The sequence below is a fragment of the Columba livia genome, chromosome 3, assembly GCF_036013475.1.
Source record: "Columba livia isolate bColLiv1 breed racing homer chromosome 3, bColLiv1.pat.W.v2, whole genome shotgun sequence".
NCBI lineage: Eukaryota > Metazoa > Chordata > Aves > Columbiformes > Columbidae > Columba > Columba livia.
In genome coordinates this window covers 74,602,337-74,615,522 of record NC_088604.1, presented here as the reverse complement: position 1 = coordinate 74,615,522, position 13,186 = coordinate 74,602,337, and the positions used below count along the sequence as shown (strand labels likewise).

At 38.6% G+C, this 13,186-nt stretch overlaps 1 protein-coding gene across 31 annotated transcripts in view; it reads right to left on the bottom strand.

The window, feature by feature from the left end:
- Positions 1–13,186, bottom strand: part of AFDN (afadin, adherens junction formation factor) — a 127,555-nt gene that overhangs the window by 47,732 nt on the left and 66,637 nt on the right. For 20 of the 31 annotated variants that reach the window (XR_002421456.2, XM_065057651.1, XM_065057654.1 and 17 more), the window contains 7 exons: positions 12,836–12,897; positions 11,754–11,959; positions 8,049–8,069; positions 7,162–7,307; positions 4,858–4,952; positions 1,896–2,161; positions 1,265–1,408 (listed from right to left, as the gene is read on the bottom strand). Coding sequence is in view for 30 of the 31 variants with exons in the window: in XM_065057651.1 (XP_064913723.1) it covers positions 1,265–1,408; positions 1,896–2,161; positions 4,858–4,952; positions 7,162–7,307; positions 8,049–8,069; positions 11,754–11,959; positions 12,836–12,897 (940 nt within the window). In the remaining variant the exon portion in view is untranslated. The remainder of the gene's footprint in view (positions 1–1,264; positions 1,409–1,895; positions 2,162–4,857; positions 4,953–7,161; positions 7,308–8,048; positions 8,070–11,753; positions 11,960–12,835; positions 12,898–13,186) is intronic. The other 11 variants (XM_065057656.1, XM_065057662.1, XM_065057653.1 and 8 more) reach the window with 1 other exon arrangement.

Sequence of the window (13,186 nt, the reverse complement as noted above, 5' to 3'; positions counted from 1 at the left end):
TACACAGAGAACTACCTTTTCAGAGTGCTCTGTGCACTTCTCCTCTACTCCCTTACTGGATTCCATCCACAACCGTGTGACGTGCAGTGACACCTCTCCGAGTATGCTCAATAGGCAGTGTTACCTTACGTTCCATCTTGGTGTAAGATGGATTTTTGGTAATGTCCTGCTCCAGTTGCAGTGAAGTACAGCTGCTGAAACTGGTGGCTAAAAGCAGGCTGAGAGCGCTGATACAGTATCACAGTATGTTTGGGATAGGAAGGGACCTCAAAAGATCATCTAGTCCAATCCCCCTGCTGGAGCAGGAACGCCTAGGTGAGGTCACACAGGAACATGTCCAGGTGGGTTTTGAATGTCTCCAGGGAAGGAGACTCCACAACTCTCCTGGGCAGCCTGTTCCAGTGCTCTGTCACCCTCACTGAGAAGAAGTTTCTTCTCAAATTTAAGTGGAACCTCTTGTGTTCCAGCTTGATTCCATTACCTCTTGTCCTATCATTGTTTGCCACCGAGAAGAGCCTGGCTCCATCCTCATGGCACTCACCCTTTATATATTTATAAACATTAATAAGGTCACCCCTCAGTCTCCTCTTCTCCAAACTAAAGAGACCCAGCTCCCTCAGCCTTTCTTCATAAGGGAGGTGCTCCACTCCCTTAATCATCTTGGTTGCCCTACGCTGGACTCTCTCCAGCAGTTCCCTGTCCTTCTTGAACTGAGGGGCCCAGAACTGGACACAGTATACTAGATGGGGTCTCACCAGGGTGGAGTAGAGGGGAAGGAGGACCTCTCTCGATCTACTGACCACCCCCCTTGTAATACACCCAGGATGCCATTGGCCTTCCTGGCCACAAGGGCACAGTGCTGGCTCATGGTCATCCTGTTGTCCACCAGGACCCCCAGGTCCCTTTCCCCTACACTGCTCTCTAATACGTAATTTCCCAACCTATACTGGAACCTGGGGTTGTTCCTGCCCAGATGCAGGACTCTACACTTTCCCTTGTTAAATTTCATCAGGTTATTCCCCGCCAACTCTCCAGCCTGTCCAGGTCCCGCTGGATGGCAGCACAGCCTTCTGGAGTGTCAGCCACCCCTCCTAGAAAAAGAACACTTCTTATTGTGTGGAGAGCAGACTGCCTACTCTGACTCTTCTCGGAAGAATTCCAAACCAAGCAACAATAACCTAGCTATTTTCAGCCAGTGTTGTTACTTTAAGTCTATATTCCTCAGGTATGTTAAAAGGCATAGTAAGTGATAGAAGAGACTTACTGTTGGGATGAGTGGTTCATCTGGAGCACAGTGATAATTCTGCAACAAAGCTTGTAGCTGCAGAGAATTCAGCTTAAAGCAAGTACTGTTAATATTTGGAACATCTGCATGTGAATATTTGTCCATGGTAAGCAATGTGGTTGCCTAAGAGAGAAAGTAAAGAATGAAACCTTAAGCCTTGTTTCTGAGTTTTCTTTAGACAAGAGATTGGAAAAGACAAAGCAAGAAGCCAGATCTGTTACAGAAGCAACATAAATATGCCCAAAACAACGATCGAATATATCTCCTGTGCCTACAAAATGAATTAATACTAAACCTACCCTAAATGAGGCAGATGAATTTTTCAGCTACTCTTCTTGTCTCTGTTCAGCATAGTTATAGCTCAGTCTCATAAACAGAAATTGAACAGCATGTTGGCTGAAATCACTAATTATTAACTTCACTTTTAACTTAGTTATTCATTATGTTGAAAACGTATTTTGTGTCTTTGCATGCTACCTCAATGTTCCAGGACTGAATCACACAAACTATGCTTGTACACATGCTATTGTCCAGGAACACAGAATATACAAATATTCTCTTTGAATTTACAAATATGTGAGAAGTGTTAATCAGAAATACACATACTCACCTGCACTATTCTGCTCAGGTGGCAATCAGCTGCCAGTTCTAAACCTTGTTTTTCTGCCCAGGCTTCAATATGGCCCAATTGCTGACGAACAATAGCACCCCAATAATGTGAACATAACCCTGAATCTGGGGCTGTAACTAATCTGTTAAAAAGCCACATGTTGATAAAATGAAACAGCTGGGAGAAGAGCTGTATAGTCAGAGCAGCGTTCACTCTACATCGTCGCAAGAGGGACATAGCTCCGGTCAACGTATGCAGCACATCATCTACACAGATAAAAACAACAAGTAAATCACATTCACAGATTGCAATGTACAACCAGTTTGGGCCATAAATAATAATACAAAAACACCTAACCCAGGTTGGTGAATGCTAGGTGGAACCTACATGTATTTAAGTTACACAAATTTTCAGAAATGAATTTACTACTTCATGATTTTCAAGCTAGAGCAACATGGCTGAAATCTGTTTTTTAACTCCTGAAATGAAAACAATTTCTTTTGGGAAAATAATGAGTAGACAAGTAATCATGGGTTATATCTGACACTTAAATCATGTCCTCACTTGAGCAAACTAATTTTTCTGTTATTTTAAATAACAAGTTAAAAACTTTATATTCTACTGTTTCAAATGCATATCACAATTATTCCACAGCTCCTTGCAGTTAAATATCAAACTGTATTCCACATATTTCAGCAAAAATTATTTGCATTGCATGACATACTTAAACTGCAGAACACATCTCCTGTTTACACATTAGATTTTTTAAAATATTATTCAGATTTCCTTTTGCCCATTAGTTCACTGCAATATTATGTCAAAAGCAATGGGTTCTTCCTGTTAGCTTCACCAAGACCAAACATCCTTATATGCTTCTGGTAGAAAATAAGAATGCAAGTAGAACATTTATTTCCAAGCCTTTTTTTTTTCTAGCAATACTTTCATCTGAAATCTCTATTGAAGAGACCACCAAATTAATTTCTTTAGCATTGAAATGCAGGAAGATTGTGACTGAAGAAACTCATCTATATAAGACAAAAATCTATAAAGCAGCTCAAAACTGAAATAACGAACATTGTCTACCTTTATTCCAATGTCAGTTTGCTACTTTTTCAGGCTTTGTGTCACAGAAATTTCTCCTTCTTACAGTACAGGAATTAGAAAAAAAAAAACAGTACATCTTTATATTCTTCCTTTAATGTTTAACACCGGAGAAAAACCGTCACAGCAAGCGTAATACCCAAAAGATCAGAAAGTATATATGAATTGTGTATAAATACTCTTCCTAGTTGAACAGAATGACAGTACTTAATAGCTCTGCAGATCATCTTTACTTCAATTATTCAGAATGTCACTATCTCCTTAACTCTTCCTAACCTCTTATCCCCAATTAATCCTTTCAAACTTTCACATTTTTCATGTTCTTCTTTAGTCATCAGGCTATATAATGTAGGAGGCTCTCACATCTTCCCCATGACAAGCACAATGGGGGTTCCTGTCTCAAGGCCCTGTGCATCAACGCGTTCAGCATGCAGGGCAACAAGAGGCACTAGAAATCTGAGCAGAGTCACTGAGCTGGGGTTACAAACATGACCAGAATGTTCTCATGGACTGGAACAGCCCCAGAGGGCTGCCATGGCTGCAAAGTACTGTCATATTTAAAGTATTGTGGGAGGGATCCTTGGCAGGAATCTACAATGCCAGTCAGCTTAAACTTGGTACCCACAGCATCCTTACAGCAAAACTGCTGAGATGATAACATAGGTAGAGAATTGGCTGGACCACTGGACTTGGTGGATTTGTGGATACGAACTCCAGTTGGTAGTCAGCTATTAGTGGCTTCCCTCATGGATGGAGACTGGGACTCATACTGTTTAATGACTTAATTAATGACCTGAGTGACAGGATGGAGTGCATTCTCAGCAAATTTACAGATGATACTGAGCTAGGGAGAAATATTGGTACACTGAAGGGCAGCAGTATTTTTCAGAAGGGCCTTAGTAGGCTGGAGAAATGGGCAGAAAGGGACTTTATTAAGTTCAAAGGCAACCGCCAGATCCAGTGTCAGTCTGTGCAACAGTATAAAGTAGGCATCATCTGGACACAGAGCAACCCTGCTGAAGTGATGTACAGATTCTGGTAAACGTGATTAAGCAGCATGTCCATGCTTGAAAGGCACCCAGTTGCATACTAAGCTGCTAAGATAGCGGCAGCAAAGTGAGCAGAAGGGAGGGATGCAATCTCTGCTATCCACCTAGCATTTGTGAGACTGCATCTTGAGCACAGCATCCAGTTTTTAGACTCCCCAGCACAAGGAAGATACCAATTTAATGAAGCAAATTCAGCGGAGAGCCACCAAGATGATGAGAGTGCTGGAGAAAAGGACAGAAAAGAGGGACAGGAAAGTGATTTGGTTCATTCTGGAGCAAGAGAAGGCTAAGGGCACAGCTTATTGTTGTTTTCATCTACCTAATTGGAGGGTTCAGAACAAGAACCCTTTCAAAGGTGCACAGTGATAGCACAGAAAAATAGGCAACACAGCACAAAAATTGCAACATCAGAAATTCCAATTAGATATAGTTAAAGTATTTTCACCGTGAGGGTGGTCAACCATTGGAAAAGGTTACTCAGATATGTTGTGGCATCTCCATCCCCCAGTGGAGATTCAAAACTCAGTTGGGCAGTACTCTGAACAACCTGATTCAATTGCGCCTGTCTTGAGCAAGACACTGGATTAGATGACACCCAGAGATTCCCCTCCAAACTAAATTCTTCTATGATTTTTAAACCAAATACAGATCATTTGAATGTTACTACTATCCTTTCTTATCATCCACACAGAATTGATTCAAACAACTCTCAGGGGTTAGGACAACTTGTGTCGTATCACTGTTAAAAATTCTGTTTATTACCAACTAATTGGATAGCTTAGAAGACAAAATAAAAGATCAAGTACTCTAACCTATTTTAGGCCTCTGAGGATTATTTTCTTCTGGGTCATCAAGGAATGCTGGCATGTAGTTATTAAGCTCTGATTGCAGACAATGAACCAGGTACCTGGAGAGGGGAAAAAAAGAAATTTTAAAATCCCGTATGTTCTCATTACAAATGTTTCTGAAGAAAAGAGATCTACCAAATTACAGGATTCCTAAAAATGTAGTTTTATGTATGTGACTAAAGGGAACCAAATAATTATTTTTAAAAGGCCAGAGACCACTTCTCCTATACTTTTCATATAGAGGTTGGAAAAAAAGGTTGTCAGGGAACAATCATAGCCACTTAAATGCAATATTGCTACTGCACGCGTAAGTGAAGGTCATATGCTACATAAAGATGTTATCTGGCCAAACTGTAAGACTGCAAAACCTATTTTTTCCAAACAAACACATTTCTCTCTGTTTTAAAATCTGCCCCAAAAAATAATCCTATTCTGAGCCAATGCACAAGATTTCTCTTACCTTTCACTACAGCAAAATGAAAAGCCTGTTTTAGTATTCTAATTCTAATAATTAAATATTTTCTCTAATATTATTTTTGATAACTCATTTATGCATTTTCTGTTAAGAATTGAAACTAAAAGGGAATCAAATTGTAATCACATATATAAAGGAAAACATTTCATGGCTTTCTACAACTCCATTTTCTGTTTCACTGGTAACATTTGTAATGAAATACCCTGAGTTTCTAGAAAACAAAAGCCATGGCAATTTTAACCAATTCTGGGGTATGCAAGTTGCCACCATCAAATAACATTTTCACAGCAGATTTGTTTATTTTCATGCTTCTGTTGTGCTTTTTCATTTGCCTTCTCAATACATATTCCACAGTTACATTCTCCAAAAGTTTAATACATCAATCTGAAATCTTCTGCGTTACAGTGTACTTAGGGGCAAATTCACAGACAGCTAAAACTCTGAAAAATGCTTTCGCATCCAGCCTGCTCGTCACATACAGGGAAAAATACAGTTCCGTCCTTTCCTAGCCACCTAAATATTCTGTCTTTACTGACTACCTAGAAAATTGAAGTAGCAAAGAATATTTTCAAGACACCAATCCTGCCACTGACCTGTGGCAAACAGACATAGCTTCATTAACAGTTAGAAATTTTGAAGTGCTATAAAGATATACAGACTTTGTCAAAATAGCTACTTGCTATACCCTGTTTTCCCATAACTCACCACCAGAATCTGTGGGAGTACATACAAACTGGTTTGGTGCTTCTCTAATACCTTTTAAAAGTTCAGAAAGCAATTATGTGGTTTCATATACCACGTTCACATACTACAATACTATTCTTTAGAGCAATGTAGCCCCTGCTTAAAGCTAAACAGTTAAACCATGGTTAGGTCTCCCAATAGTCTCACGGAATAAAAAGAAGAAAGATTATACTCTGTGCTACTACAGAAGGATGAAAAGGCTGTATATAAAACAGACATCCTACAAGTGGGGGAAGACTGGCTGTAAGTCACCCAGGGTACACTGTGACTTCTCTGAACATTAGTTTCAGAGACACAAATTTGCTGAGAAAAACTTGTTCAATACTGGCTCGGGAAAAAAAATATAACCTAGATATGTGCAAAAAAAATCAAGCCTTTCTTACTGATTAGCACCATGCTCACTCAATGTTGTTATCTTTGTTTGAGGATCCTTTCCTTAGAGCATTTTCCTTCCCATCAGATACTTCATTGCATTTTTCTTTTAATCAGTATTGTAATTGCCTGAGTTGACTAGTATAGGTTGATTGTACCCCAAGCCAAAACATGTCTTTAAGAAAAAAAAAAAGTGAAAAAAAAACCCTGTGCAAATTGCTATTTATGCAAATTATGAAAGGAGTCGATTATTAATATAATAAGAAGCCCTTAAAGAGCACAAAGTTCATTTAAGACCCATAAACGTTTAAGTCTATGTATTGATGTATCAACAGAAAAAATATTTCCTCATCTCCATAACAACCTCAAATCAAAATAAAACAATCAACACAAACTTAATTTAAACAACATTTTGTTAAAATTTTCATTGGGAGCCTCAACTATCACAAGAAGACCTAACAGATTAAACTCCTTGCATAGCCCAGTGATTCATATTCATAAATGAAATATCTGTCTAAAAAAAGCAAGGCTAGCTTCTCTTATAAGTCCTCCTCTCAGTTATCTAACAAAACGCAAAGACACTATTGGTATAACTAAAATTGAGCAAAAATGTGAAGTTATTGTAAAACCACAGAAACAGGAATATGCTAAGTGTAACAGAAGTTTGATAGTCTTACTTGAATGCCATTTGAACCAAGTGTGCCAAAACATCTTGTGCATCCACAGTAATTCGGCTAAGATCCCGGTCTTGCTTTATGAAATTCAGTAATTCAGATGCATTTGCCATCCAAAAGGCAAGTGCTCCAGCAATATTCTTCTGTTTCTGTAAGGAGAAAGAAGCAAGAAATAATACAGGGAAATAGTTTTCTGATAAAGCGCAGCAGCTTAAAAAGACTCCAAAAGATAGACCAGTACCTTTTCCCATTTCACCAGACATATCTCAGATACCAGATATTTGCAAAGTGTTTATATGCAATATCGCAATTGCTGTAACTGGTAAGTTCAATTTTAACACATTCACTGAACACATGAAATTCTGTTAACCTGCCAATAGCCATATCAATAGAGCCACGGCATAAGCATCTAGTCATACAGCGCTAAGAGCTTAGCAGAATGCAGTATCTGGTAATCTGTGCACTTTTAAGCGCATATTCACTACTGCCCACTGCCACCCTGATACTGCGCTCACTGGCTTTGATACCAGGTGATTCAGTATCAAGTACTGATCTATCTCACCATCTCCCGACCAGAAATGCCAGGCTAGGCAACCTCAGATGAAATCCAAAGAATAGGAACCACAAACAACAAAAAAAGAAAATAAAGGGAAGAAAAAGAACTTTGGTCATTTCATATCCACATTGAAGTGCGTTAAGCAGAAATTATGGAATGCCGTAAAAGTTGCGAAGTCAAAAAAGGATTTTAGTACTGCATGTTCCAGTTGCTGAATGAGTGTTATGAACTGTTCAAGTCCAGCTGTTTGAGTATTGTATTTTGATATGGAAGCAGCATGAGAAACTGAGCTAAGCCAACATAGCTAGGATCAGTTCCCAGCAATATATCCTACCTGATCAACCTGGTCTACCTCCTGGAGAAAAACGGACGAAGGAAATCAAACAGAAGAAAGAAACTTGTGAACAATCATGATAGTTTTAGAAATCAAACACTAAATATGAAGGTACAATACTTACGTTCACAGTTATACACAGATGCATTAATCAGTATCTAAGATGCAACTGAGCCCCTTTTGAAAAATTAATTACTTTAATAGGACTAGTAGCACAACAGCTAAGAACTGAAGTGCCCACATGTCACAACTAATTCAAGGGATGCCCTGTCCTAGTTGACATCCCCGACTAGTTGGTTATTCCATGCTCAGTGCACCAGAGAAACCCCGCAGAATTTTTTGTGGGCGATAGGGTAACTACCCATCCATGTAACAGATCCAGGGAGCTACACGCCCACACTGCTGCAATGAAGACAATGCACAAAGGGGGACAGAAAATCCCCACCAGAAAACAAAAACACAGCAACAAACAAAACCAAACAAGAAACATAAAACACCTAGGAAATTAAAGAACAAAAAGGGTGTTTTAAACAACAAAACAGAGTTAAATGAAATACCACACTAAGCTGCTTAAATGTTGGCACATAAAAGCTATGCTGAGTTAAGCACCCAAAAAAAGCCCCACCAAGTATGTTTGTCTGACTATTTAAAACTGAGCTCTTACTCAAATTTTTTTTGGCTTTCTGTTCAGACCACTCTCCCCAACCTGCGACACAGTGAGCTTAGCTGCAAAAATGTGAGGTGCCATTTGCTGTTACTATTGTAATTCTAGTTAGAGCTCAAAAACCTAAATTGCCCCTGCTCTTTTGTTTCTTCCCCCTTTCCAGCCAAGGCATTCTGCACTGACTGAAGATGTGTTGGCACAAAACGAAATGACATGTTCCTTCTACAAACAAATGTTAAAGTTTGCAGAGGATCAGAAATGACACTGAATGATTTGGGACAAAAAAAAATAAAAAAAATTAAAAATCAGGGTTCAAAAAAATTGGCTTTTTTATATGAACTAAGTTTCTATTCCTAGACTGTTATTGAAAGCACTGAGCCTTCTCATAGATCTCTCCAATTTTATCTGTTCATATGAATGAAGTCTTCCGTAGTATTTGCATACACTCATGCAAAGACTGCAGAAAGTCAGAGACTTAATTTGTTAGCAAATACTTCTTGAGTAACTTCAGAAAGCTATCATGTCTCCTTACCATCCAGGCAGGCAAAAATAGGATCTAAACAATTTATTTTACTCCCAAAATGCAGCAGGGAAGTTTGTGCACCTTCCCTCTCCTTCCATTTTGGGCGCCTTTCATATGCCTTCTCTGTCTGTCACACGCTCAGATCCCTTTCAGCACAGGGATGCTTTACAGTCGAGATGAACAAAAAAAGCTATCGTGATGCAGTAACTTATTACACGGTAGTTTAAATGGTGACCGCCATCAACATAACCACTCACTCTACATCTCAGATGAAGTAATTCAACTTAACTTAGCTAGTACTGCTTATACTCCACTAACACAGGTCCAAGCTGCTAATGACACTTTCCTGGTCAAGCTTTAGAATCAATGCATTTCTTTTTCTCCAGTCCATTAAACTTTGAATTAACTGAAGTTCTACTCTTTCATCCCATTTGTAATATTCTCCCTTTCCTCCGCCTCCTTCAGCACGGCATTTGGAAGAACCTCCTCCCAATTCTCTTTAACCTCCAACTCTCTAGTGTTGATTTCTTGCAACTAGATGACATTTTTCACAAACCAGAAATGTAGCTACCACTTCCTTGTTGATGTCTTCATTAAATTTTGAGTTGGAGATTATATTGCAACTATAGAGTTGGAAGGCTGTAGAAATGGACTTTCACAAAGGACAGTCCAGACAAATACTCAGTTTTAACAGTCTTGTAACATTATTAGCAGAATTACATAAAATACATTTGCATGCAACAACCACAAGGCTGGGCTTGATTTCGGAAGCCCTTGTTAGTGCTGTCAATGAGTGTTTCCACAGAGTAATCTATTTTCTAGCTTTGATTTATTTTCAAATCAAACTGATGTTTAAGCCCACCTCTCCAGTATCTTCTAGCAGCTGGATGGTTATCCTTTTTAGATCAACACAAGGAATGCAGAACTTGATCTTTGCTTTCCTGTTACACCCATCCCTGTCAGTTCAAGTCTTTTTGGAGTCATTGTTACTAGTTTACATTAGTTACACAAACCAAGTGACTTTCTTTGACTGAGACCTGTAACTTCCAGATTATAGCCGAATTCTACACTTCCATTGTTAACTTTTCATTTTCCCAACTGAATTGCTTACGTTCAGGCTCTTTGCATTCCAAGTTCTCCACTACTGCCAGTCTCCCCTCCAGCTTTAACAAATTCACTCTTCCACAGCCAGATCTTTTTCTTTAGCAGAACCCGAATACTTAACTTTTGATACCATTTCCATTTTATCAAATATCCATTTACCATGGCACCAAAACTCAAAGCAACGTACTAGCTCTTCAGTTCAGATTCAAACCACCTTTCAACCTCTCCTCAGCTTCAGAATGTACATGAAATGCTAGTTCTTGTTTTCCTACTACAAATTTTCCTACTATAAGGTATCTTCAACGCTTTTATCCCACTGTTTCTTGTGAAAGGTGGGAGCCTGTTGTAACTGCTTACATAACTGTCTAATTATAATATTCTCCCTGCTGAAAACTCCACTAAATCTTTCCAGAACCTGAACAAAAGCTGAAGAGTTTTGGTTTGCTGTGACTTTCATGCCACTCCCTTGATGTTTACTTTCCTCTTCTCCCTTTATCAACCTGTTGTTTAACAGGTGCAAATTCTCTAAAGCAGGCCTGATGCGTTTGCTCTGATTGTACAGTGCCTAGCACAGCAGGGTCCTTGCTCTATGCAGGCCACTATGACAGTACATTTCGCCAGAAATGTGTATGTTTTAATAAATATGGAAATATATTTCCATTTTTTCTTCTGAGAAAAACCTGCAGACAAAGCAGTTAGTGAGGATACCTGAACTAGCGCTCCTTTTTCAGGAAATTACCATTACATTTTATCAACAGTTACACAATACAAGGTATGGTCTAATTTCACAGACAACCCAGTGGATCTTATCCTCCATTCTTACACAAAAAACGAACTCCCCCTATGCTTCTGTAGAAGTGTTGCACACGTAGTAGCAATAGACTACATGTAAGATGTTGGAACAATCAAGAAGTTATAGTTGTCTTTATAAAGCAATAATGTCAGTTTGGCTCAAAAAGTCCAGTTTAATTACCCTTTTTGTGGTTACAGAGTTGTAAAAACAGTATCGAAATTAAGAAGTCGTGTTTCTTTTTAACATGTTCACTTCGAAGCAGCAATCAGCGCAAACAATTGCTATCTATATGATATTCTTTAATAAGAACATCAAACTTGTTTTACAAGAGCTCCCAGCCAGAATTGCTTGCAAAGATCTTACCTTCTAAAGAACAGAAGAGCAACCTCTTGTCACAGAACATATCTTCAGATCAACAGCCCCTCCCTAACCTCCCATATGGCTCAGGGGAGAGTTTCTTACCGCTCACATTATCCACTGACACAAATGCAAACCCTCATATGCAGGTATTAGTCTGACCCCTAACAGTTGGTTAAATAGTAAGAAAACTACTAAGCAGGTTACTAGATAATCTATGAGATATATTTCATTCCCTTGACATGTTTTTGCAGAGAAACTCACCTGTATAACTCCTTCCATCATGTTCACCATCTTGTTGACTATTGCAATGACTTTGTGAGTACGCTCAGTGGGAGTGATGTCGGGTCTGTACTGGCTTGACAATACATACCGACATGTCATATACAAAACATACGTAGGTGACAGCTTAAAATGAACGGTTGAGCTATTTGTGTAATTTATAATAGCAGATAAGAAGGCATCTTCAGCTGTAGAGAAAGAGGGAAAAAAAACACGTCATTAAGTCAAGGTCAGAAAGAAAACTAAGTTTTCTAACTTGACACATGGAGGATTTATTTTTAGAGGTGGTGGGGAGGAAAGGGAAGCAACTTACAGGAATTTAAACTCTAAATTCTTTATTATGTACTACAGTTACCTAGGCACAATAACAACATACTTCTATATAGAGCCAGAAAATCTGGTCACCAGGAAACATTTCGGGACTATTTCCTACCTCTTTGCTGAAAATTTGCATCTTCAAGGGAACAGAAAAATGCAAGTTCTCTCTTGTCCATTCTATTCCTACAAAGTTCCCTTATTATAGGGAATTTTTTTTACTAATAAAAGTCTGTCTTTGCCTGCTCACATATCTATTTAGTCTCAAACATCTGAAGTCTGGACAATCCCTGGTATGCTATTTTCCTACCAGATCCAAGACCTTAAAAACCTGGGGATAAAAGTAACAAAAAATAAAAGTTTCAATTCATCAGACTGTATAGAAGATGAATTTTGACCAATATGCAACCTATTATCCCAGGCATAGAGAACTGTATAGAAGAGAATTAATTCAATGTATGGTTGAGGAGGTGGGATTAACAATTTTTCACAGTTCAATTTGAATACGTGAAGATGAAGAGTCGAAATGCAATTAGAATTAGATATCCATGAACCTGCCTCAATACCCAAAGTGTCTCTTTACCCTCCCCAACAAAATAAATTGTATTACTGGATTAGTTATCATCTGTTCAGTCACTGTTCTTTTCAACGTTTACTTAAGCTATCCTTAAGTTTTCAAACTGACTGAGGTATTACACTATAGAAAAACATGTCAACAGATTAGTGTTATAACTTCACAATTTACTCACAGCTTTCCCTGAATTCAATACTGGCAGGTAGTATCAGTTCTGGTCCATGGGTATCCTGAGATCTAAAGAAAGAAGACAAAAATTGAAACAAACAACCCACATGAGTAATATTAATTCTACTGTAAAAGACAGACTTCTCCAAATACACTGGTTCCAAATGCTGACACAGCATCCTGCCCCAAAATGATCCTTTTTTACTTTTCCTCTAGAATTATTCAAGCTATATTTGTCCGTAACACAACAGATCGAAAGCAAGACTTGAACTCTGGAGTCTGGGATATTAATAAACATTATCCTCTGTGCTGCATAGCAGCGCAATAGGATCAGTTTGCCACCTGCCACTGACAGGAT